Raw genomic sequence first — 26,463 nt, 5'->3', positions numbered from 1 at the left:
CCCCACTCTGCTATGGATGTGAAACATGGGTGACCTACCTCAAGAGCCCAGGGAGGGATCATCAATGCCTCCAGAAAATCTTCCACAGCAAGGAGGAAGATCACCGCACAAATGTCAGCATCCTTGTTGAAACCAGTGTCACCAGCATTGAGTTGGTGATCCTCAAGCACCTTCGCTGGGCTGGACATTGTGTATGGGTGTCTGACTCTCAGCTCCCAAACAAGTGTTCTGCTCCCAGGCAATGGCCTGAGACCTCACAGTGGCAGAGGAAATACTACAAGGACACTCAAGAAAATGGATGCCAATGTCAAGTTGGGAGGAGCTGGCTGCCAACCAATTCCAGTGAACTTCAGCCAAGCAGCTGCCTGTTTTAACGTAAAAGCCTCTCTTGTCAACAAAGCAAGAGAGAGCGGAGAAAGGAATAGGAGAGAAATCCCTCTCTGTGGAAGGACCTGCAACTTCTGCGGAGAGGTCTGCAGCTTTAGGACTGTACTCTTAGGTTGCCTCAAGACAAGACCCATCCATGAGCTGGGGCAGAGATTTTTTTTTTATTTATTTAAAACTTTCCATAGTCCAAGCCAAATTTGCCAAATCAAATTCCAAATCAGTGAGTCAGTCCAGAATGATACTTGGCCCAACTACCGGCAAACATCCTCCACCCCCATCTGGGCCTTCACATGCTCCCAAATCCTTTGGTGGGCATCCTACTTGCAGGCCCAGGCCCCGAGGCTCGGGGTTAAGATGCCCCTGAGTTTTACTTGCCTTTAGTCATAAGGGCCTTGGAGCAAGCAAGGGAGGAGACTCCCATTTCCATACACTGGGCTTAAAGGTGCTGCACCCCGGCGGGTCCTGATCCACGCCAGAAGAGCAGCTCTCCCGCGGCGCAGTGCAGGGAAACCGCCTTCATGGACAGGGATACGTGGTATTTTCCCTGCCAGGTTAAGAAGTTACTGCGCTTCTCCTGGGCCTTCAAGAAGCCGCAAGAGGCCGAGATCACCCTCGGATCGAGGGACTACCCCATCCCCCTTCCTGGTGCCAGGGCGGAGAAGCGCCTGCCCCCGGGGCAGGACGTAGAGGCTGGGTTTGCTAACACTTGGCAAGACGCCCCGCGGGCTGGAGCGAACCTGTCCTACAAGCCTGGTGGTTAGAGCCGAGCCCCGGGAGCTGCCTCTGCCCCGGCTCGCGGGGGCGGCTGCGGCTCTGCGGCTGGAACTAAGCCCCGGCGCGGGCGCGGGGAGGCAGGCAGAGGCCCGCGCTCAGGCCGCGGCGTCAGCGGGTGGGAGGCTCGGGGGCGGGGCCGCGCGCCCAGCCCATCCGGAAGCAGCATGGCGGCGGCGGCGCTGCGCGGGGTTCTGGGGCTCGGCGGGATCCGCTGGCTGCGGCGCGGCAGGTCCGGGCTCTTCCCTCTCTCCCTGCCTGTCCGGCGCTGCTCCCCCGCTGCAACCCTCCAGGCACCAGCCCTGGCCCCCCCGCCGGCCTTCGGCTCGGGTGGGGCTCGTGAGAGACCGTGACCCCGGCTTGCAGAGTCCCCACGTCAGCGCTGCAGAGGGCACAGCCCCCCTGACACCCGTTGGTTTCCTCAGCTGTGTTGGGATTCAGCGCCAGTCACCAGGGTCCCGCCAGAGCTCCCCCGGCTGTGCCACGAGGCGGGAATCTCTTTTGCTGGCTTTTCCTTCCCCCCCTCCAAAAATAAGCTTCTGGCTGTTGTGTTTCTTGGTGGAGGGGAAGCTTGAAACGCTGCTCAGGTGCTACCTTGAGGGCCTGGCAGAGCTGTCCACGGGGCCTTTATTTTCAAGGGATCTCTCGATTTCTGAAGACCATCTCTGGTTGTGAGGGGCCTGGTGCTGGAGGTCACTTCCACGGTGCTCCCGTTGCACAGAAAGTGTTAAAGAGAGAAAGTGCAGGAGTGGGCTGGAGGGGGACTTGGACAGGCAACAGAGGGTAGTATCTCTGCTGGCAAAATCTTAAATAAAGCCTGAGAGCTCTGTCTTGGGAGGCAGGGAGCTGGATGTGGTGGTGCAGGGGGTTTTATGTTTACCAGCTGCTTTCCGCTCATAGCGCACAAGCCAAGGCAGCGGTGGCCCATTGTTTGTGATAACACCTGCAAACTTGTCCTGAGGGGCCTGCAGTCCAAGTACAGTTACTCTTAGATTCAGCTTTTGGATTCATTCATCAGGGATAATTTCATCTTTCATTTTGTTCTTAAATGTATGATGAATGCAAACTAAACTTCTTTATGCCGAGGTTAAAGGCAGGGGCCTGTGCGTAGCCGTTCGTTTTGGGATACATAGTCAGAGGATAATAGCTTCTAGAGCTATAATGCCTTTCATTCAGCGGTTTTTGACATGTGACCACTTCTAAGGTAACAACATGACAACTAATTAGTGCAGAGCTCCGGTGACCCCAGTGCATGCTCTTGTGTTGCAGGAGCACTTCAGTTACAGACCATCTGGGACTGCTTTCTCCAAGCAATGGGCTCCCACTGCCATCCTACTGCCGGAGCTATCGAACTGTGTTGTGCACTGAGCTGGCGAAGCCGCTGATTATTAGGACTGTCCCATCGCCTCCTTTGCAGCCCCAAGAGGTAGAATATACATGATTTATACTGGAAGCTCATCACAGAAGGGACCATCTCTTTCTACTTGTGCTATTTGTACACTGCCTCAAGGGAGGTCTCTAGACTACTGCAGCAATAACATTATAATACCTAGCTCTTCTCTAGCATGTTTCTTTGTCAGTACAACTTGGTGCTTTGCAAAAGAATTCAGTATCATTCTCCCTATTTCAAAGGTGGAGAAACGGAGGCATCTGGAGGGAAAGAGAATTGTTTAAGGTCACCCCGCTGGCTAGTCTCAGAGCTAGAAAAAGCACCCAGGTCTCCTGAGTCCCAGTCTAGCACTCTATCCCCAAAGTAATGTTGCATCCCTAAACAATAATAAAAGGCCTCTAGAGAGGGGAGTGTTGCATTCAGCAAGAAAGTTGAAAGTTAAAACAAACATTGGTAAAAGGCCAAGTGACCTTGATCCAGTCTTCTTCCATTCCTGTGCCTCAGGTCCTATATCTGAGTGGCAATCCATGCTTTCCAATTTATTTCATGTTTGTGCAGTCCCTTAAACAGGTAAAGCACAGTGAAAGTGATGATTATTATCTGCATGAGAAGAGAGACAGTAGTGCAATGTGGCATTTGGTGCTGTGCAAATACTGAAGATACAGAGCAGCTCACTGACATGAACAGCTGGCACATATCATTACACAGTGCAGTCATTAGAAGAAGTGTCCAAAAGTGGAGCACAATGGGAAAATTGTCTGGAGACAGTAATAGGTGTTCAGCGGATGCAATCTGCCTCCCACTGACACACTTTGGGGGTGCTCTTCAGTGGGTGTAAATCTTTGTAGCTCTTGTACAGTCAGTGGCCATCTCCTGGTTTGTATCAGCTGAAGGTGTGACTCTGTGTCATAGAAAGCTTATTGAGAGAGCTTGATTTAGTTGTCCCAGCTCTGCAGCAGATTTAGACTCTTGTGCTTTAGTTCCCTGTCAAATGGGGGTAATGTCAATTTCCTATCCCACTGGGTTGTTGTGAGGAGAAACGCATAAAACTGTGATGCTACAGTTACTCTAGCAATGGGGGGTTACACAAGTATCTAATAAAGAGAAGGGCTGTCTTAAAAGAATAAACTGATAGCACAACGAAGTAATCTCTATAGTGGTTGCATGAAACAGGAGAGTTACATCTGTCTCTTCTCTCTTTCAGGTCAGGGTTGGCATCCATTGCTGTGGGGTAAACTTTGCTGATATCTTGGCCTGCCAGGGTCTGTACCAGGAAAAACATGCTCTTCCATTCACTCCTGGTGAGTAGGAACCTATCGATCTTTGCAGAAGGTTATGGAGTCACTAACTTAATGTATTTAATTCTAAGTGAATTTACTGCTGGTGCCAGATGGGGAGCCCTGAAGAACAAAGCTGTCTATCTACAAAGTGGGTGCAGCATATTAATCTTTGAATTGGTGCCAATTTTGATGGGTTCATTGATGTGGACATCTGTTCATTAGAAACTGAGTGTAAAGCTCCCAGCTCATTTTACATAGGCATCTGGAGAGCTGTAAGATAGTCACAATTCTTGTCATTGCTAACTTCTGGGTTCTGACCAACAGAGGTGCAGAGCTCCATATCCTGCTGGTTTATTATGAGGGAGACATGTTTAACAAAACAATAATTCCCCAAAGTTTCCAGTCATAAAGGGACTCATATGGCTTTTGCATTAATAAAGGACATGCTTTATTTTTTTGTCTTTCCACAAGAAGGCAGACTCACAATAGTATTAGTAGGGTCTGAAATTTGCCCCAAATTGGTGCAACCTTTGGTTTACCTTTTACTTGCTTTTTTATACCTTTATTGCTGTTCTCAGATAGGGAGACTCCTATCTACCTTGAAAGTTAAGTTTTTGTCCCCACCTTTAGGTTTGCCATGTCCAGGTAACATAGTTCCTAATCTGAGAGGCACCAAGTTGTGTTTAATATCATGTTACCTCAAATATGCTCATTAGCACACTTATTTGCAGGAAATATTTTCCCCAGGGTAGACAAGATCTCATTGTGGCTGTCTGTATCACCTCTTAAAAATATGTGTTATATAGGACCTTGAATTTTCAGAGCACCGTGCAAACCTTAATTCACAACAACACTGGCATAGATAAAGAGACTGAAGCAGAGAGAAGTTTTTATTTTGGATTTTTATAGCACTTAGGGCACTGAGTCCTTCTCCATGACTAAAGCTACTTAGTGCTAGGAAGACTTGCCCAAGATTATCCAGCATATCAAAAACAGAACTGCAGTCCAGGACACTATTTTTTTTTTAAATGCAGTGGCTGCTTGATTGGCTGTTCTAAGTATCGTTTGTGGCTTCCTGCACACTTTGGCTGCATCCACACAAGCGTGGATATTTGGTTCCCTGGGGACAACTAGCAATGGGACACCTTGTGTTCACGCCTGTGCCACGCACTCTCTGGCGCATGGCAGGTTACCCCAGGTGAGGTATGGCAGCCAGGGGCTATCACTGGGTTGTCCCCAGCAGCCTTACCCAGGCTCATGGGGACCTCCTGGGGCTGTAACAATGGTGATCGTACAGCTTGGAGAGTGCCTTTCAGCGGCTAGGCTCCGGTTTTGAGTGGCCCTCGCGTGTGCCTGTCCGCTTTTTTTTTTTTTTGCATGGGTTTTTTTGACCCCTGGATATCTAGGGGTCAAAAAAAATACCTGAGCTGCTCATTTGCAGCATGGAGAACAGCTGAATGCACAATGTGTGGCGCTGCAGAAATGTCTGCGGCACCACATATCATACAATCATGCTTATCTGGACGTGGCCTTTGAGTCAGCAAAAGGAAAGGACATTCCTGGAGCATTCCTCCTGCCTCCAGTAACTGAACCTCCTATTCCTCTAGCTATGGACATGCTGCACCTCTTTTGTGTTAATTTGCTGCACTAAATGCTTCAGGTTTTAATATCTTCTTTGGCCTTTGCCAGTCTGGGAGCTGATGGTTTCCGTTATACCAGGAGCACGTTTCTGAGGATAGGTGGTTTGACTGGTTCTTTTACTTTTTAAGTTTCTTCTTTCATTCCTTACTCCATCCATTTATCAAGTGTTTTATCTCTCTTGGGCCAACAGTGCCACTTTCTGGCCTTCTTGCAGCATTACTTTCGAATTATTTTATGTTGCAAACACATACCAGGTATATGGTCCTGTGGAAAATGAGAGATGTAGTTAGTCATGTTAGTCTGAAGTCAAGGAAAAGGCAGTATAGATTTGCACCTGTAGACTAACCAAGGTAGATGTTAAGTAGATATATAGAGCACATCTAATTTGGTTAGTCTATAAGGTGCAAATCTACCCTGGCTTCCTTCAGAAAATACCAGAGTTAAAAACCAAAGAACAGCCATGCTCTGAATATCTTTGACATTGCAATCTTTTCAGTACATTTCAATGTTGTTGCCCAAAAGGCTGGTCAGTGTGACCTGTTTTCCTGCTTTGCAGGATTAACTGAACTCAGTATTGCTGTGTTCTGTTCACCTCAAGCTAGAGTTTTACTATAGGTGATACCTATCTTGTCCCATAGGTCTTGTCTGCAGTGAACAAGGATGACTGGAAGTGGGGAAAGTGACCTGTTTGAAAAGCAGTGGCATATGCATGTTCTTTTTCTTCTTTAGGAATGGAGTTTTCAGGGGTTGTGATGGAGACAGGAACGGATGTCAGCACAGTGCAGAAGGTAACTGGCATGAAATAGGTCTTGGGTACAGGAATGGAATCATGGTGTCTAGCTGACCATTGAGGATGGGGATTCATTACAGGGATTGTCTTTAATCGTTTTGTAGTATGTTCTTGAGAGCTGTGCTGGACAGTTGTTGTCATGGTCCAGACTGGCTTGTTTAGTGGATAGAGCCATGCATGATGCTGAGAGTTGCAGGGGTAAGGGTTGGAAACTACACGTCAGGAACCAAAATGCCAAGCCAGGGTCAGGAGCTGGCAGTCAGAAGCCTAGGCATCAAGTCTAAAGGATAATCCATAGGGCAGAGTCCAAAAGTAAGCCAAACTGAGGTCAGGAGTTGGGGAAACAGGTCTGTAGGGAGAATGCAAAAGCTGAAATCAAGGAGCAAGCCAAAGGTGTAGGGTCCGAAACAAGGGAAATCAGAGATGTTGCTGAAACGAGATTTTTTTTATATCTATAGATATATCTGTAGATATAGATAATCTCACTTCTACCAAAAACTGTCCTGTGTCCACTATGGCTCATCTGACAGTCCAACAAAGTCATTACTGCCATTACATCATACACATTCCCACCATAATATCTGCAACACGTATCTGTACACCCTCCTGTCCACTGAAGACCAGTGTGTTGGGAAGCAAGGCTCAGGTGCTGGAGGAGTTCCTTAGATGGACCTTGAGAACCATTCAGAGGGAAGGGGCTAGGGGTTAGTTGGCCTTGATTAGTAGTAACTGTGTTATTGCACTTAACAAGGGCAGCGGGGCAGGAGCCTCACCGGAGTGTGTGGAAGAGTTTGGGTGTTGTTTTCAGTACAGGATTAGGAAAAGACTCAAAGATCAAAGTGGGAATGGGGAGAAATGTGTGTGTTTATTTCAGTGGCTGGCCAGACAGTTGTCTGACATTGTTTGTGCTGTTTGTTTTTTCCTGATAAAATGGGAAAGCCAAACATTTAAATTAGAGAGTGAGGCAGGACCAAGTGACTGTTCTCACCCTAATACCTGTCCACTAATGATTTTTTTGGCAGGGAGACAGAGTACTTGGCGTGACAAGCTCTAAGGCAATGGCTGAGGAGTGCATTATTGATCAGAAGGTAACAACTGTTTTAATACAAATTTGTATTCCATTACAACAAAGATTTTTATGCTTCTTGTTTGGCTCCTATTAGATCATCTAGCTTGTAACCTCATTTAGGATGATTTGTTTTTGTCCTTTCTGTCAGTAACTTCAGGATTTGGGATGTAGCTTGGCCTGGAGAATTCTTGCAAAGATGGAGTAGATTGATAAGAGAAAATACATTAAATATTGCTCAGGTGACATTAACAGTTTCTTATCCTATACCTTCTGGTGAATTGTAACATCATGGTTCTAAACCATATTTATGCTGCATTAGAGAGGCTTTTCAGAATACAGAACTTCATTCTTTATTTCTTTCTGGAATTAAATGTGTTGCTTTGTCTCATGCAGATGCTATGGCGGATCCCAGATGGTGTGTCTTACAAACACGCTGCTGCACTGCCTGTGTCTTATGGCACAGCCAGCTTGGCCCTTGAGCGAAGAGCACACGTGCAGCCAGGGTAAGTGACTATGGGAGACCAGAGCACTACATGGGGACCAGTACTTGGCATTGGCATACTGCTTATCCTCTTTAAAAAAAATCAACCCACAAAGAAAATCCAAAAAACAAAAAAACTATATATTTTCTCATATAAAACACCCCCCAGAATATAATATGCTCATTGTTTTTGAAAGGCAGGATGGCAAAAGTGTCTGGGGAGCACAGCATGCTCATTGTTTTGCATACTATTAATTGTTCCAGGTGAAACAAAATAAAATCAGCTAACCACAGAACCTGCTTATTTCTCACATAAGGTGTGCGCTCCAATTTACAGTAGCTGCTTTTTGGGAAAAAGCTGTGTTGTCTGCAAGAAAATAGGATAGCACACATGCAGACTCTCTTGAAATCTAATCTCTTATGCTGTGCAGCCACCCCCCCCCCCCAATGTGGTGGTTTTGTTGTCATTTTGCAGATGTGGAAACTAAGTCCTCTTAGGGCAGATTTCAAGATGGATATAATCTCCTGGAAATAACAGGAACTCTGAGTTTCTAACTGGTCAGTCACTGAGCTGGGCTGCTTCTCTGTCCTATTGGGAGCGGGGCTGCAAGGTTTCCCTGTTACACAGTTAATTTCTCAAGAATATAATAGAATTTAGAGGGTGTTGTGCTACATCAAATAGAAGGTGAAAACAGGTCAGATTATCTTGAGAGCATTAGAATCACAAAGCAAAATAGAACTGTGTAGCCACCTAGTGGACATACAATGCAACACTCCTGAAAAAGGTGCAGATTTGTGAACATTAATATTATACACGAAAAAATAGAATAAACCAGTGGTTCTTAACCGTTTTAGATTCAGGGTACCCTTCCACAATTTTTTAATTTGGTGGCATCCTTGGTTGAGAACCACCATTGTTCTACCTCAGTGGTTCTCACCCATGGTGATGCCACTTCTGCCACCAGGTAGAAGTGCCCCACATGCCTCTTACGCAGCGAGACCTGGAAGGACTGCAATGAGTGCATGCTTCTCCTGCATTAGGTTATCAGATAAGCTTAATATAAGCAGGAGTGCCCACTTTTGCAGCAGCCCTGTTTGATTTGAACCCACACGGCATCCCTCAGAAACAGTCCCACTTGTCCCAGATACCTCTGTCTCATGCACCTCTGTTTCCAGGAGTAGCTTGCAGGGGTCTGGACTGGGAAGGGCTGCAGCATAGGCACTTCTGGCTGCTTTAGCCTTATCAGAAAACTTTAATGCGGAAGGAGCGTGAGGATGTGCGGTAACACTTCCTGGCTGTGCACAAAGTACGTGAGGCATTTTACCTGGGTGTAGCAGCACTGCCCACACTGCAACACTCCTGGAAGGGTTTTGTGGCATTCCAGTTGAGAACCAGTGGAACACACCATTAGAAAAATAGATTGGCTACATGGCCAGTAAGTCATTTCCGATATCTTTTTACCCTGCCTACTCCCAGGAATACAGGCACATTTTCTAGAATAGATTTTGTAGTCTTTTGGCTATGATTTTTTTTTAATGTCCCTAATGATGCATCTACTTTTTCCTTTTGGAGATTATGCCACAATCTGGTCTTGCAGGGCAGTGGTTTTCAAATTTTCTAAACTTATGGAACCCTTTCACATCACTTCTTCTGCTGTGGAACCCCTACCTCCATCCTGAAGACTGACAGAAAACCAAGTGACCCAGGAATGGCAGTGCATTGCCTCTTGGCCTTCTCCACCATTACCCCCAATCTCTTTATAGAACTCCCAGTGAACTATCACAGAACCTTAAGGTTCCTTGGAACAGAGTGTGAGAACCACTGTTGTAGGGTATTTTCCATGGAAGGCTCTGTCCTCTAGTACCTACTTCCGTCACTGCCCTGTCAAAGTCCCAGTCTTGTTTTGGATTCCGGCAGAGGGTGGTAATTACAAGGGTGGAATTGCATATTTTATTAGTGAACAGGAGATTCTTCCAGTGCTAATGTTGGAGCAGCTTGGTGGTCTGGAAGCATGGCCTTTGCTTAACGTGGGATAAATCCTTGGCTCATACTATGAGAAATCCCTTCAGAAATTCTGAGACCAGTAGTACCTTAACATTTAGGGAGACAGGTTAAAGCACCATGTAGAACTTGGGAGACATCAGATTTACTTCCTTTCTCTGTCACAGATTTGTTTTAGAACCTTGGGCAAAGCTCTCCATCTCTGTACCTCAATTTCTTCATTTAGAAAATAGGGATAATTGTTTACTTTAAAGAGGAATTTGAAAATAAAGAAAAATACTAATATTTATAAATGCCTCTGGAGAGCTGAGATGTGCTACGGTGATGTGAGTCATGTAAACATTTAGATGGGAAGCAGCCATAATGAAAAGGCAGTACCTTGGTCAGCAGATTTTGCATTGTATATTTTAATTTTGCTCAACTCTCAGAGCCTGTGTGAGGGTATGTTTAGAAACTAAAAATGCACAAATCAGTTGAGAACTTCTGAATAACTTTTAAAATGGCCTGTTTTACACAGGGTTTGATACCCTTGCAAAGCTCTATATTAAAAGAGGAAGCTTCTGTATATAGAATGATTTTTATAAGCCACAGACAATGTGTTTTGAGCTGAAACTAATTCCATATGGGATATGGCTGTGAAATAGCTGGCAGGAGCTGGATATATCCCAGGCAAATTTTAGCCCAGTCAACAATGTTGTGTAACTAAAGATTAGTCTTGCTGTCCAGTATCATTGTATGCTATGCATTGCTCTGCTGATTTGTTGTAAGGCAGCAGCTGTCCTTTTGGAAAAGCAGGCTTATAGTGTTATACTCAGATCTTAAGGGAAACACTGATGCTTTTGAGAGCCAGGGAAGTTCATGGGGAGAGTTTTGACTGCTGGTCCGGGGTTTGGAAATGCAGAGAGTGTCCTTGTGACTTCTGGAATAATGGTTCTCAATCTTTTAAGACTCAAGGCACCCGCTCAATAACTTTTCACAATTTAATGGCACCCTATTTAAAGATTAATTTATATCTTACAGCGCTTACCTCCTTGCACACTGCAGCACCTATAAAGGGATATTGCAGGGTGGTAGGCAGCACTGCACAGGGCATCCCTGAGGACGTGGCAGGGTGATGCATGGTGCTTGGAGTTGCTAGGGCAGGGGCAGGCTATTATTTTGGGTGGAGAGCCACTTACTGAGTTTTGGCAAACCATCAAGGGCTGCATAACAGGCAGCCAGGGGCAGATAAATATTAATTTTCTAAATTTTTTAGGGGGCCTGTGGGCTGGGTAGAATGGCCTGGTGAGCCACATTCGGCCTGTGGGCCACGTTTTGCCCACCTCTGTGCTAGGGGCTGTTAGGTGTGGCAGATGTGGGATCTTGGAGGTGAGTCATTAGATCCCTGGAAGAGACAGCTATCCCTGTAGGAAGAGGAAAGTGGGTGGCAGTGGCCACTGGTGCAAAGGCTGGTGCCAGCTGAAGGTGACATATAAGCATTCACAAAATGCAGAAACTTTCTGATCAGATTACTTCACTTTCATTTGAGCAGAGACAGGGTAATATTCACTCAAGGGAGAAGACAATCTCCCCCTGCTGGTTCCTCTTGGGAAGAGTGTGATAATATAATACTGATAGTACTGAACATGGGGAATACTGCCCTACTACTGAACTGTATCATGTGGTCATTTGGTTGCTGGAGAATTTTTAATCGAAGTCATCTTTCATCTTCAAAATTACTGGATGAATAGCTATGGCTTACAGGAAAGCACAGATTCAAAAAGTAAGGAAATGTCCTTGTTTTGTGTTAAGAACCCGTTTATTTCATTCTTTCTCTTTTCTCTCTCTCTCCTAGGGAAACAGTTTTAGTGACAGCAGCAGCTGGGGCCACGGGACTTGCTACTATTGATATTGCGACCAATGTTTTTAAGGCAAAGGTATTTCCTTTTCTAAAATATATCCATATTCTCTGCGTACATCCTGCCATAATGACTATACCCTAGTGTAGGATATTCAGGATTCAAAGACCATTAGAAACATTAATGAAATAAGCTTCGCAAAGTGGGTGACCACTATTCTCTGTTTTCCAAGTGGGCCTACCAAGATATATATTTAGACTGAGAGTTGCCCAAGATGTTACAGTTGGCAGAGCTGGGAAAAAGAACTCAGAGACTTCTTAGGACAGAAGGGCTGGTAATCCAGTAATCCAGCATTTCCCAAATCATGGTGTGTGCCTTCTTGAGAGATGGGGGCACAAAAGTTTCCTAATGTGGCATGTGTGAATCATAGCAGCAATCAGCAATGCCTCCCTACTTCAGTCACTTTTGCACCTTTTACTTCAGCTGCCCCTGCCAACTTCCTTTACCACTGATGACTGCCAGTGGGCGGAATTGGCAGCTATCAGCAGTGGGAACCCTACCATAGTGAAAGTGAGCACTTTTGCATCCTCTTACTTCAGCCACTGCTGCTGATTTCCTTTCCTCCCTCCCCCCAACTCAGAAAGTTTGGGAAATGCTGCAGTAAGCCGACTAACCCCTTCCAATAATACCAGAGACTACCTACTGCATTTTTTCCTCATAAAACGGTTGTCTTCTACTGTGCCCCAGTGTGGATCCTCATTGCTTTCTTTAATTCCTTCCATTACTAGTTAGTTCTTTTAACCAACTGGGAAGTACAGGGGATGACCTATAGCCTAATTCATGTTAGAAGTCATGGTCATGGGCTCTTAAGTCTTTTGCATGCATGGTTTTGGGAATTTTAGCCAGGTTCTCCTTTAGATATGAACCAATATTGATCTAAGGGAAAAATAGTATTTAATGGATATGGGAAAAAGCTTTGGAGTTTTACTTCCAACCTCCCAATAAGATGAGGTAACAGCATGCTTTTTTCATTTCCCCCCCACTAAAATATACAAGATAGCTTCATAGTCATGCATTAATTACCGTGCTGAAGAGTACTGTGCAAAGTGACACTGCATAAATAAGTCCAGTTCAGACTATTTGCTATGTTCAGAAGGCTCTAAGAAACCAAAAACTCTGACTGGATACTTTTGAAATAAATGATACAGGGGCTAATATTCTCCCTTCTGAGTTAAAGCCTACTATGCTGCTGGATGATGCTTTTGGTGAAGTCTAATACAGGTTCTAAACACATGTAGTAATTCAAAATCTAGTAGCATATGCTGTAAGAACAATAGTATTTATCTCAGTACCAAGTCTGGTTTGGATAATTGTACCCTGCAGTTTCAGCTGGATATGGTATTGTTCTTCAGTTTTATGCCCAAAGCTTTCATGAAATGCTTCTTTTTCGCTGTTAAACAGCTGCTGTTTTCCACCTAAAGGTTGCTGCTTTCAGGGATGGGTAAAGAGATATGGTTTATGTCATATGGAAAACATGCTGGGATATTTTAATAGAAGAGACAGAACAGTTTTATAGCAACATAGCTTGTTGCAGTTAAATAGAAATATCCCCAAGCATCTCTCTGGGCAGACACTGTCGTGCTGTGGGAGTGCAATATTGTGTTTTTCTTGGGTCTGTCTTTCTTTTAGGTGATTGCAGCAGCTGGAAGTGATCACAAATGCAATGTGGCACTACAGAAGGGTGCCACACACAGTGTAAATTACAGCCAAAATAGCTTAAAAGATGAGGTGAAGAAGCTTACTGGTAACAGAGGGGTCAATGTAGCGATAGATGCTGTTGGAGGAGACATCTTCAAGCAAGCATTACACAGGTGTGTTGAAGTAAGATTTGCCTTAGATAATTTAGATCAGGACGGTCAAGTGTCTGATCTCTTGGGACCCTTCCCTCTAGTCCACAGCTTATCCTGCATGCTTTAGGGAGTATAAGGAGGCGGGAAATAATTTCACAAGATGGAACTTGGCCTTAGCAAGTTGCTCTCTGGAAAGAGTCATGAATCTCAGCTCTTTAATGACCACAAGTTGGGCAAGGTTTTGATATCTTTTTATTTTTTTAATGTTAGCTGAAAAGTGACATTTCAAAGACAACATTGCATCGTAGTGCCATCCTGAGATGTGGGTTTCTTATGGACTGAGAAAAGGAATGGCAGGTATTAATCAGCAGCACCAGTTCATCCAGCACCACAGCTGCCCTTAGAAGCAATGCAGTAAAGATTTGCATGGAGCAGAGGTTCTGAAGCATAAAAAAGCATCTTGTGGTCATCCCTTGGTGGCATTTGCTTATTTTATCCCAATGGCAACTAAAGCAATTGTTCACATGGGGGCGGAGAAATAATAAGAACATATATTAATTGGTTTTTACCTATTCCTTTTGTGAGGTAAGACTGGAAACAGGATGGCTCTGGGCTTGTACAGACATTCAGGTTTTCTAGGGAGAGTTGCTACTCTCCCAGGTGAAACCACAAGTGTACAGATGTTCAGGCTTTTTCTCCCAGAGTGAAAATGGCTGCTCCAGGAGAAGAAAAACGTGGGAACAACCAGGGTTAAATTGCTCATAGGAGAGTTTCTTCTGGGAGAGCGAATGTCTGTACATGCTATGGCTTCTCTCAGAAGAGAACATTGTCTCCCTGGGAATCCTGGAGAACCTTTTGTCAAGGTGTTTTTAAGCCTTCATCAGAGGCATTGGGTGTTGGCTACAGCCAAGGCTGGGAACTTTTGAGTAGGGTGTGCCAAAGCTTCTGCTAGGACCAAAGCTGGACGTTCCTGTCTAGGAGGACTGCCTTTCTACTCAGGGTCAGGCTGATCACCATATTTGGCATCAGGAAGGAATTTGACCTCATGGCCATATTGGTATGGACTGTGTGGGTTTTTACCTTCCTTTATAGTGAGTGGCCCTCTACCCAGGATCTCTTGAGAATATATTGACAACATTTCATAGAAGCAGGACACTGACTGATGTTGTTCCTCTGCTTTACCTATGACAGATCAGGGTGTTAACCCTGTTGTGTGAGGGTTGACACTAATCTTATGTAGAGTTTAGATTATGGTTTGTATGGGATGGTTTGGATACATATGATCCTGCCTCTGGCAAGGGGTTGGACTAGATGATTTCCAGAGGTCCCGGCCAGCCCTATCTATGTACGATTCTGTGCTCCAGCAGGGAGCAGAACACACCTTGTTGACAGTCCCACCATTGTGCTGCAGTGGAACACAGGTTGACCATGGGCAGTCTGGGTCAGCCAGTCAGGGCTGCCCTATACACTGCCGCTATCTGTTGCCAGTCAGACTAAGGGATCATGCAGAGCATGCTGTGATAGGGCCCTTTCCCCTGGCTGCACAGTGTCAGCACTAAAAGCTCTCCACTCTTCAGCGTCTCAGCATTTGAATTCCTGTACATGCAACTCTGGATAAGTTTCTTTACCAGGAGAACAAATCTGGGAAAATTCTCTGAGATTATTTGAATGTGCATGCAGCCTCAGTCAGCGTTGTGTGATCAGCTGGCTTTCTGTAGGCCAACACAAAGAGCCTCTTCCATGCACCTTTTTATTTGACAAGTGTAGATGAAGCCTTTGTGCAATAGCAGAAAGTATTGATCCCTTGGTTACTGAGCTAATGGCACTGAGGTCACTTTTGTATGGCATTCTATGAAGAGCCAGATTTGGGTGTGTTAAGTCCTGAGGGACTATAGCTTTGGATTTGACCCTGAGCTTTTTTTCTCCATTAAATCAATCTTCTTTCTGTCCTTGCAGTTTGGCTTGGGAGGGCAGGATTGTGGTGGTGGGCTTTGCTGGAGGAACAGTTCCCTCATTTTCAGCTAACCTGCTGCTTCTGAAGAATGTGTCTGCCATGGGAGTGTATTGGGGTCGGTACCGAAAAGAGGAGTTCCCTCTCTTTTCATCCTCTATTTCCTCTGCTCTTCGGTACTGCTATGAGGGAAAGATTGAACCTCATATTGGAGAAGTTTTCGAACTGGAGGAGGTAAGAACTCTGCCCATGATGTCAATTCTTTTCAGGGTTTGCTCTTCTTTTAGGCATGCCAGTAGGAAAAAATGAGTCTCTAATCGGGAAGGCTACTGTCAGCACTCTGCAAAAGGGTGGAAAGGATGGCCCCAAAACCTGAACTCATGTACCCCTGGGGCAAGAAACACTTAAGAGTTGAACTAGGAGATGCATGAGACTGATCATCTATGCCTTAGTTTTAACCCTAAATTCCAGTAATGGCAAAGCATCTGTAAATACTGCATAAAGCAAATGCTGTGATTAAGTTCAGGAATATAGGTTGTGGCCGTCTTGGTGTAAAGGCAAAGGTATTCAAAACTCTTGAGGAAGAGGCAATATTTTTTATTAGACCAACTAGGTAGTTGCAAAGAAAAAAACTATTTGCAAGCTTTTGGGCTCAAACACCCTTTTTCAGAAGTCAAAGATTGTAAAATTTTTCCCAGGTAGAAATGAAACTTCATATTGCATAGGAGAGTTGGAGGATGTTATGGGTCTCCTGGTTGGAAGAGTTCAGTTGTGAAGAGTTGCTCTACAGGTATGCCAATTAGGCTCAAACAAAGGCAGAAGCATGTTGCTTACCTTAAATATGTCTGGTGGTAGGTAGGATGCACCAAAATTCAGAATCCTGTGCAATATGAGCTTTCGTTTCTACCTGGGAGAAATTTTACAATCTTTGACTTCTCCTTTGCCGGAAGAAGGGTGTATGAGCTCCAAAGCTTGCAAAAAAATTTTTTTAAATTTTGCAACTATCTAGTTGGTTTAATAAAAGATATTGGCTCTTCCTTAAGAATTTTGGATGTGATTAAGTTCAAACACTTTGCAACCTGTTATGGTCTTGTGAAATGTCAAGTTCTCAGGATTACATTATATAGTCCTAATTTTTGTGCACAAGAGTGGGATTGTGAAATTTCATTTAATATGTGCAGAAGGATGGTACGGAACCCTGGTTTCCGAAATATGAACTGTTTTCCTTTACCCCCTTTCTTCCTGTTTTTTTGGCTTTAAACTTTTACCAATATATAATGTTTTGTTAGTTATTTACCTTTAATATTTTGGTAGTATGGGGTGGGAGCTCCATTGTATTAGGAGTTGTATAAACTTACAGAAAAAGACAGTTCCTGCTGCACAGTCTGAAAGATGATAACTTCACATAACAATATAATGGGATGAAATGTTAAAGGTGAGTTAGGGGATAATAAAGTGTCTTGAAATTATATTTTCCTTTCTGGAAGCCATCTCATGAATCAAAAATATTTCTGTTTTGGTAGTTTTATGGCATTTTGTTTCTAGGTGAGGGCAATATTTTGAGACAATCAGATTATGTGCTGTTTCCACCTCACAAATAGATCCTTGATGCAAAAAGTCCATGAAGAACCAACTGAAATTTGAGTTTGGAGCTGTTGATTCCTGCAGAACAAATTGTACAACATTTTTTTGTATAGCATAGATAATTTAGAGTAATGCATTATATTTATATTTCTCAATACATAGAAGTACACACCTTGCTCGGTATGTGTTAGTGAATACAGAAAGCAGCTATCTGGAATTTTGTGAGTGATAGAGCAGTGGCAGGCAACAGGACTGAAAATGAAGTATCGGGAGATATGATCAGCAATACAGCTGTTTTCCAATCCCACAAAACTTTGAGAAATTGGATATATTTTCTTGTTCTGCACTTGGACAAAACCAAGACCTTTCAAAATTGTGTAAACAATAAAGATTTTGTACTTGCAGGTAAATGAAGCCTTTAGCCATGTGATTCAGCGTAAATCCACTGGGAAGGTCATCATCTCAGTTAAATGAATCAGACGGTTTCCTCAGACAAAACCCCCTGCTGCTGTTATACTGCTTTGAAGAGGAGATTATCACTCTCAAAAGATGAAATAATTAGCATTGTCACTTTAACATTTTTTATGCAAGGCTCAAGTGACTTTTGACATGATTTGTTTATTGTCACCAGTAGCACAGAGGGGTTGGGGGTGCTTATGATTTAATGGGAAAAACATTTGCACTTTTGGCTTACTGTGATAGAGGTGCAATAGTGCTTGACAAACAGTGTGAGGAATCCTAGGGTACATAAGTCTTTGCTATGACAAGAGAAGACATGTGGATATGCAGTTGATTTCAACATAAACAGAATCTGATTAAAAGTCTCACTGCTGGGAGATAATGTACTTACAGCCTCCTTCTGTTGTACACCACCTGGGCTTCTCACACTCTCTTTCCATAGCATTGATCCTGTTCTAGCTGATAGAGTGTATTGTGCATACTTCACCCGCTCACTTCTTTCACACTGATGATTGCACAGGCTGCTTCCCTTTCTATTGGTGATGACATTGTTCCTTGTGTCAACTCCAGGAACAGGAGGGAGGTAACTGGTAGAGTTTCTTTTAATGCCTTTTAAGAGCTGGAAAGAAGAAACGGAATTAAGCCTTTGAAGACCAGTAAGAGACTGCAATTTGAGGCTCCCTGCCTTTGGGCAATGTAGAGCAGCAGTCCTGTCTGCAACTGTGTCTGAACAGCAAGCTAAAAGTGAATTGCTTGTGTGGGAGAGATAAAATTGAAATGAGAAGTAAAATAAGAAAGACAACAGGCAGCTGGAAACACTTGCTTTAGGAGAGTGAACCAGACCAAGGCTCCATCTAGTTTAGTGGCAAAATTCCTTCAGGAGAAAGAAGCCAATCCCCAATAATCAATGTACTATGGAGAGAAAAGACTTTGTCCTTTCCCCCTGCATCAGTTCAGCTTAGGTCCTAGGAGGTGAAAACGTGCTCTAGTTACTTTAATAAACATAACAGCACGAAAGGAGAAACTCCAGTCTGAAACAGTGTTAAGAAGCACATTTTACTTTTTCAACCTAGCTTAAAAAATCTGCACCCATAATGGACTGTAGGACATGCTGTAATAGATATGAAAATGTCTACTATGGGTCTCATGTTTGATAAGAATATTGTTAAATTCCTCCATATTGTTGCTGTTCCTGGTTCCAGCCCAGAGGACAAGCTCAATTGTTAGCTACTCCAAACTTTGTGGACCAAAATGCACTTCTTTGGTTAACATGGCTTTGTTGTAGCTGTGGGTATCAGGCTGCCTTGCTCACATCCAGGCTGTTGTGAAGTGAAGACCAGATACTCTTTCTTGTGCCCGACACATGCCTTAGCATTTGGGATCATTCTCTAAAAGAAATCATTCACGCCTTAAAAATGTGACTAATTATTCAGGTTATCACTGGCTTCCTGATACAGAAAACATGCTTTTTTTGAGAGTCTTATATAGTTGCCAACAGCACAAAGAGTTTTGCAGAGAATAGCAGGTTCAAATAAGCTGTGGGCTGAGGGGCCATAAGTGCTTGTTGTGTGCACGCTTTTCAAATATTTACTGTTGTGCCAGAGATAAATGGTACCCTTTTAAGGTAGGAGAAACTCAGCTGCCATCCAAAAGCAATTATTCACATGCTTAATTTATAGCTTCAAGTAGCCCTCTGCTTTGAGGTTAATCGTAGGATTTAGGCCTATGCTTAGGTGCTTTGCTGAATTGGGGCCTGTCACACAGCTCTGATGGAGTTCCCTGTCCTGTTCTGGAGTCTTGTACCCCAGTTTCATGTACTCTTGGATTACCATTGGCCTGAGTAGACTGCAGCACTGTGCCTTGACCTCTGGTTCATTTCTAGCCATAGGTGCAGACTCTGTTACACCTTCTCAGAATTGTGTCTCTCTAATCCCCAGGCCCCATGCTGATTCCCAGTCATGTAGGCATTATGGGTTTATAATTCACCTCTACAGAGATGTTTTCATGACAGCAGTCAGACAGATGGACTACGCAAGATTTCGTAAATACAACCACTCTTCATTTTAGGTAGCACCAAAGATGTGCGGCCCTAGATGCACAATATTGTTGATTTAGAAAACAACAAATATCGTGCATGAATTATGTTTCTCAATGCACAAGAGCGTTCTTTTGTGCTTTTCAAAACCTTGCTGTTGATATCTGACTCCTTTGTTCTCCTGTTTGAGGATTCTTCCACCCTTCAAAACCAGGCCCCTCTAACTTGGTTGGACTTGTTTCCCAAGTCTTCAGCCATCCCAGCCAGGGCTCCCACTGCTGTGCGCACCAGGGAATAGGGTGTGTGTGCCCCCGGATCTGTGTATGAGGCAAGGGTGGGCTGCTGCTGCAGGCTGGGGCAGTGCCAGGCTTTTCCCAGCTGGGTGCTGGGCCGGGCTGTGCTTGGGGTGGGTGGTGGCAGCAGCACTGAAGGCGATTATAGAGAATGGGCTGCAGCCACCCTAAAAATCATCGGAGCCCCCTGTAGCCCCCCACCCAGTGCCACTGACGCCTGCCCCAAGTGCAGCCGCAGCCCAGCCCCTCTGCCAGGAAGAGCCCAGCTCCGTCCCTGGCCCAAGCCTGCAGCAGCAGCTCACACTCACCCCGTGCACAGATCCAGGGGCACATGACCCCCATGTCCTCCCAGGGTGCGTGCTGCAGTGGCAGCTGCCCCTCCCCACCAATGAACCGCAGCTCCATCCCGTGCCCATGCAGCCCCAGCCTCCTTCCCTCACTGCGAGGGCCTAGATCTGCCCCCTCTCCCCACCACGCTCCTTCCCTCACAACAGACTTAACAGTCGACCTGGCTACTCTCCACGCTGTCAGGCTGTGCTGGCCGCCTGCATGCAACACTGTGGCTGCACACATGCACGGGGCATTTATTGGTGAGATTATTGGCCACATCAGCCAAAAAAAGCCAATTGCTGACACTGTCAATTTTCCTTATATTGGTGCCAATCTGACATGGGATCAATGTATCAGTGCACGTCTAATTAATATATATTAGATGTGGGTACTGAATATCAGTGTAGACCCTGATTCTGTGCTTTGTTTCATGTAGGCAGACCCCTAAATCTCTATGGGACCCCTATGACTTCACTGGCCTGAATCTCAGTCTGCATGTGTAGAAGAATCTGTCTACAGCCCAGAGTGAAAGATTAGGGCTATAATAGACTGGTAGTTTGGGAACTTGGGAATTAAATGTAGGCCTATTCTTTTCTAGCTGACATGGATGCATAAGGTTTGAATCTGAAGACACTGTCAATACCATCTGGAAGTCGGTTAGTGAACTTGGCCCAAGTCCTAAGAACAGCTGTCTGTATCATAAAAAATGACCATCATGGTTGCAGTAATTGGCAACCTTTTAGGCAAGTGTTTGTAGAGTAGCTGAGGAATGGACAATTAACCCACCTGTTGTGGTTGAGAGATCCTGTAAGGCCAGAAGTGGGGAGGATGCACTGTGCCTGCTCTGTAGACAAGGGACTTAAGTTTCCAGTCTGATGCCTTTCACAAACAGTAGGGGCCAGATTGTGTTTTCCTGCCTCTTCCTTGTAGTGCAATGAGAGGCTCAGAAAACATGATCCATTTGTCCAGATACCTCTTTGTGTCGATATGGGGTGAGATGTGGACACGATCCAACAATGTTTCATGCTCCTTTTCTCTGGTGCTGTAGAAGTGCCATTAGTGTGCTCTTTGCATCCATGGGATTCTACAGTTTTGGGGAGAAGCCCCTCAGATCCTTTAGGAGAATGGTAGGTAACCTTTTCGTGCTGTGGACTGGAATGACCCATCTTGGGTCAGAGGCAGGTGGGTGCTAGGACCTGTCCACAACGAACACTGGCAGCTAGATGCTCAGGCTGCTGAAAACCACTAACATCTGTCTCAGGTGGTTCAGATCATCTGACCTGATCTCTGTGTATACATCTTCCTCTGTTGAAAGATGTAGGGCCATGTTTTCAAGTGCACCCAAGCCTAGACCCAGATTTTCAAAAGAACCTGATGTGTTTTGAGTGGAGTGTCACAGGGCTAAGCATTCTTGAAAATCTGCTCTGTGATTTACTTGTGCCACCAGGTTTTAAAGATCTGATATTCAGGAGTCCTGTAAGAGAGAAACCTTTATGTCCTGGCTCCAGTCACCTGACCTGAACCAGGATTACAAAGGTAAAACTTTCTCAAGTGGCAAACTTCAATACGCGCTGACTCTGATGCCGTCATCAGATGAAGTATAATGTCCTTCCCACAAACACTCACCAGCTCCTGCTGAGTGAACAAAACAAGTTGGATGACGAACGTGTTTTAGGGGAGGGCATGCCTCCCTTCCTTGTCCAACCCCCTCCCCCCCAATATTGTTAACTGCAAAAAATAATTTGTAACCGGAATTGTGGAGAATGATCAGGTACAGTGAATGCAGTGAATTATTTCTTCTGAACTTCTAAAATATTCAGGGTTTTGATACTTTTAATGAGTAAACTTAGAGCTGAATGTAAACAGCACAGACTAGAAAACTCATTTGGTTTACCTTCTAAGCCCAAAGTAAGATTTAAACAAAACTTTGAATAATGGATAAACTTTTGAATAATGGATGTTTTATAATCAAAGTCCCTTGACTTTTCTTTTTTTTCCAGAATGGAAGCCCTCTAATTACATCACTCATGGTACAGTGGATGCAAAATGCTTTGTCTTTGCGCTGCTGATTAATTGGAGTGTGCATTTTTATTAAAGATTCAGAGGTAGGAATGCAAATCCCAGCTCTGAGTTGTCTGTGGAAACATTGGTTCAGAAAGTGGAACCATCTCTATGGGCTAGATCCCTAGCCAGCGTAAGTCTGTGTAGAAGCCAATGGAATTATGTTGATTTGTGCCTGCTGAGGATCTACCCATGTCATTTTGCATCTTTCTTCTCTTCTCCTGGCAAGTCACAATTCCCTTTTTACCTCCTACATTTTTTATGACTAAACCTGATGGGATTGTTGCTTGTCCTGGTTTGGATAGAGTATTCCATGTCCTTCTCAAAGCCTGATATTTTTTGTAGGCTGACACAATGGACCAGATCCTCAACTGTTGGGAAGTGATGGAGCTCCCCTGAAGTAAGTTACACCTGCTGAGAATCTGGATCCATGGTTATGCTATGAGGTCATATTAAAATCAAGTTTTGCACCATGATGGACTGGGTTTTATACAGCAAAGTAAAATTTTAATTAGGGCAGCTCTAACTAATGCAAGTAATTATTGAAAGTCACCTCAGAAAAGTCAATGCTCAATAACAGGGGACAGATTGCCCTGACACTTGCATTGAGACTAAATGCTGTGTCATGATGTGATGACTTTGCAATGCAGAGGAATTTTATAATCTTGCAAATTAGTCTGGCAGGACATAGGGCTAAAAGTTATCATGTATCACAATCCTGTATCTCTCCTTTGATGTTATTCCATCACTTGGCAGTCTATCTTTTGCTTTTGCCCTTTTCCAAGTTGATTCAGTTACGATGAAATTTTAAACTATGAGGATATAAGTCATTCTACCATGGATGAATTTAGACAGCAGGATTAACTTAAAACAGTTTTTGTCATTGCGTTTGTTTGCCTTTGTTCTCAGTTTCCTTACCCCTGTGCCTAAAGCTCTTTGCGAGCCCAAATAGATCAAGCGCTGCTTTAGTACTTCTCCAATGGCCACTTTTCCAGTTCTTTTGGCTGCAAAGAAAACCTGGGAGAGGAAGTAAATGTGAACAGATACAGTGCTGGCTTCACAGGTTTGTATCTGGTCTGGAACAAAAGCTCTAAGACATTGTGATCTTGAACTGTAAAGCTAGACAGCAAGCAGTCTGAGACTGGCACGATAGAAAGACATAGTTAAAATATTATTTCCTATGAGACATTGTGATATCAAAGCAAGTTTTAACTATGCCAGAGGCAAAACATGTTATAACATCTGATACAGTCAATGTGTTCTTCTGTTGGAAATGACATCTCTGTCTTGTTTTCCTCCTAAAACAGTAGCTGGCAACATTTTTTAGCGGCATGCTAGAATGATTTAACTTGTGTACAAGGTGGGGTGGGCTCTGGGACCTGGCTGGTGGTACCACCATGGCACAGGCAAAGCCTCAACTGCTGGAACGCCACCAAAACCCCTGCCTTTGGAATGGTGCCAAACCCCCTCAGCTCCACAAGTCGGATCTGCCCCCACTGCCATGGGTTGCTGACCTCTGTCTTAGATGAATCAGGAGAGGATTCCAGATACAAGGGTGCTTCTGCTAAAACTTGAGATAAAAAGTCTTAAGCTTATGTCTAATGACCTATGTCCCTGGACAGTGTCCCTCATAAAAAAAAAAAAATAATGTGCCTTGGATATGTGGAGTCAGAGGAAGAGCTGTATCTGTTATTAAAGAGGTATCGGGTATAAAACTAAACTCAAGGTTAGTTGTTACAACTCTCTAGTGGTGGGTTTTAAAAAAAAAATCTGAATGAATGCAAATATTCAAGCAATGTTCTGCATGAGCTGAAGCCTGAAGAGCTTTTACCCATCACATTTCTATCCATGTTCCCATCCCAGAAAACATCTGTATAGGCATTATCAGAGTGGTAGTGATCAGACAGCATGGACTAAGATCTGAGTTGCTTCAAGATGATAAAAGGATGATCTAGTTAGAGCACTACTTTCAAGCAATAAAACAAACTGGAAAATAAATACCTGAATTGCATATTGCCCCCAAAGCAATGGGGCCACAATCAGAATCAAAGCCATGAAGGAGTTAAATAATTTTTTGGGGAGCCAAGAAGATTGACCAAGTATATTGAGAGATCAAAAATTATCTGCTCCTCAGGTTTGGACCCGAGTAAGACAGAATACCTTTTTGTACACAGCTTGTAAGAGTTTGGACAGAAGGCCCATTTGGTATTGAATTGTCCTTCTCTCTATCACTAGTTTTAGGTGCTGTGAAACAATTGTTAATAGGTTTGAAACTTTGGCAACCCATCTCATTTTAGAGAGAGTGCTTGTGCATGCTCTCTCATTCTTTGTCTCAGCTACTTACCTTAAAGAACAAGTGCAATTTAGCTTTCTTTTGTAGTGCTTGACAAGAGCTGAGCCTGATTTATTGTCCTTGGAGGTTATGGTGGATGTAACTGTACAGGAACATGTAGGCTCACTGTAATAGCAAAATCATAAATCTGGGTGATAAAATGGGGAAAACTTTACTGTCTAGCTTTACAAGATGGAATTAAGCAGAGGCTATGTAGTTACTGTGTATAATTGTCATGAGTTCTTTATTGCATCAAATTGGATATAATAAAGGTCATTCATGGGACAGGGAATCTCACATTAAGATAAGCAATATCCTAGTGGTTGGCCTGGCTTAGAAAGCAGTCTCTTAAAAGGGAACTGTAGATAGTCGGGGGCTAAATCTTTCTAAGCCATCAGTTTTTTTTCTCACTTCCCAGTCTATGACTTCATATCTGCTTGTAAGGTAGTTTTTCAAAGTCTGTTACTGGCCTGAGAAATTGTAGGCATGCTGCATCCTTTTAGAGTGAGCAGTAAAAGCACTGCTTATGAGGGGTCTTGGATCAGATGTCCTGCTACATGCAGTGCACCTCTGCCATTTAAAAGGTTACAGGTGTTCTGAGGTGGTCTGAGGCAGCTTGCTTTGTTGGGCCTTCCATTCTCCAGGGAGTTAATGCTTAATCACACAATGAAGGAGGAACATGTTGGCTGAACTCTTAACTATTTTCCATTTACCAGAACAGACTTCTGCTTTTGTGGACCAGAACTGCTTCCAGGCCTGTGCTGATATGGGTGTTCCAGGGAGCTGGCATGAGAAAGCTGAGCTTGTTGGCTGGTTCTCAGTAAAACTAAGCTTTTAGGGGATCCAGGTTTACTCATACCTCTCTTACCTTCCCTCCTGCCCTGCCTGCTATTGTTTTAAGAGAACAGTTTTCTCTGTCCTGTGAGCAGTCCTATTGTTTTGGTTGCCAGTGTAATCTGCTATGAGGCAAGGGAAAGACCTGCTAGGTTGTCTACTCCATCTCTCTCCCATCACCTATGCAAGCCAGTGCTGAATCATGCCCAAAGGTTCCTGTCGTACCTTGTACACTTTCCCAAGTGAGTCAAAGCAGTTGTCGCTGCTTTTTTTTTTTTTTTTGCAGAGCATCCCTGGCTGGTGAGCTGCACTAGATGGTAGGTCTGTAGGATGCAGGGCACGCCTGTGTAGAGAGGGGCTGCACTGGATCTGTGCATCCTGGTGCCAGCCCCAGAAACAGTATAGCTGCATTAGTGCCTTATTACATATAGGCTAATCATCTTTGCTTTTCAGGGCTATATACATTATTTTTCTTTTGCTGAGTGGACTTGACGTATTGATGTTACCTGCAGGAAGTTTCTCTCTGCTGACCTTAGGGATTGTGATGGGCTGTAAGGGAGAAGGCAGTGTCTTAGGAACAGGGCCTAGACCATTTAAGGTCTTAGAGGTTTAAGCACTTGTCCACAGGAACGAGTTATGACCAGGAGTCTCCCCCAGGAAGGTTCATGGTGACTTAGGAAGCATGGTCAGTTGCTTGAAAAGGATGATTTGTGGGGAGATGAGGAACTCTATTAGTAAGACATTGTAGAAGAGCTCAGTGCTGGAGGTTTACTGTAAACCAAGCTCTGATGTGCAAGTTTCATTAGCATAGCTTAAAATACCAAAATAAACTTGTTGTCAGAAATGGTGGTCAAAGGAAACTCAGATGATGTGATGAAAATGGAGGGCTCTTAAAAATATTATTTTACCTGCTGGTATTTGAAAGAGAGTACACATTTTATTGGCATGCTTGCTGGCATCAACAGTGGCCTGTTGACACCATTCTAACAGTGGCTAGCAACATAAACCCGTTGCTGACAGATTTTATTGGTTGGCCTAAGGCTCGCCCTGCGATCAAAAGAAGTCCTAATTTCCTGCTTGCTAGC

General features: G+C 44.1%; 1 protein-coding gene across 1 annotated transcript; it reads left to right on the top strand.

Annotated features, from left to right (window-relative positions):
• Positions 1–1,325: 1,325 nt before the first annotated feature.
• LOC109307160 (quinone oxidoreductase-like protein 2) lies at positions 1,326–19,607 on the top strand. The gene is made up of 10 exons (XM_019530899.1): positions 1,326–1,391; positions 2,426–2,584; positions 3,753–3,849; positions 6,199–6,257; positions 7,282–7,347; positions 7,722–7,831; positions 11,646–11,727; positions 13,339–13,520; positions 15,456–15,684; positions 17,440–19,607. Exons 1-10 carry the CDS (start codon positions 1,326–1,328, stop codon positions 17,506–17,508), a joined length of 1,119 nt encoding a protein of 372 aa, XP_019386444.1. The 3' UTR covers positions 17,509–19,607.
• Positions 19,608–26,463: the final 6,856 nt, after the last annotated feature.

This window comes from Crocodylus porosus, unplaced genomic scaffold (assembly GCF_001723895.1).
Source record: "Crocodylus porosus isolate Cpor-Errol unplaced genomic scaffold, CroPor_comp1, whole genome shotgun sequence".
Lineage (NCBI taxonomy): Eukaryota > Metazoa > Chordata > Crocodylia > Crocodylidae > Crocodylus > Crocodylus porosus.
Note: the sequence above shows the minus strand (reverse complement) of the source record. Positions and strands in the feature narration are given on the sequence as shown.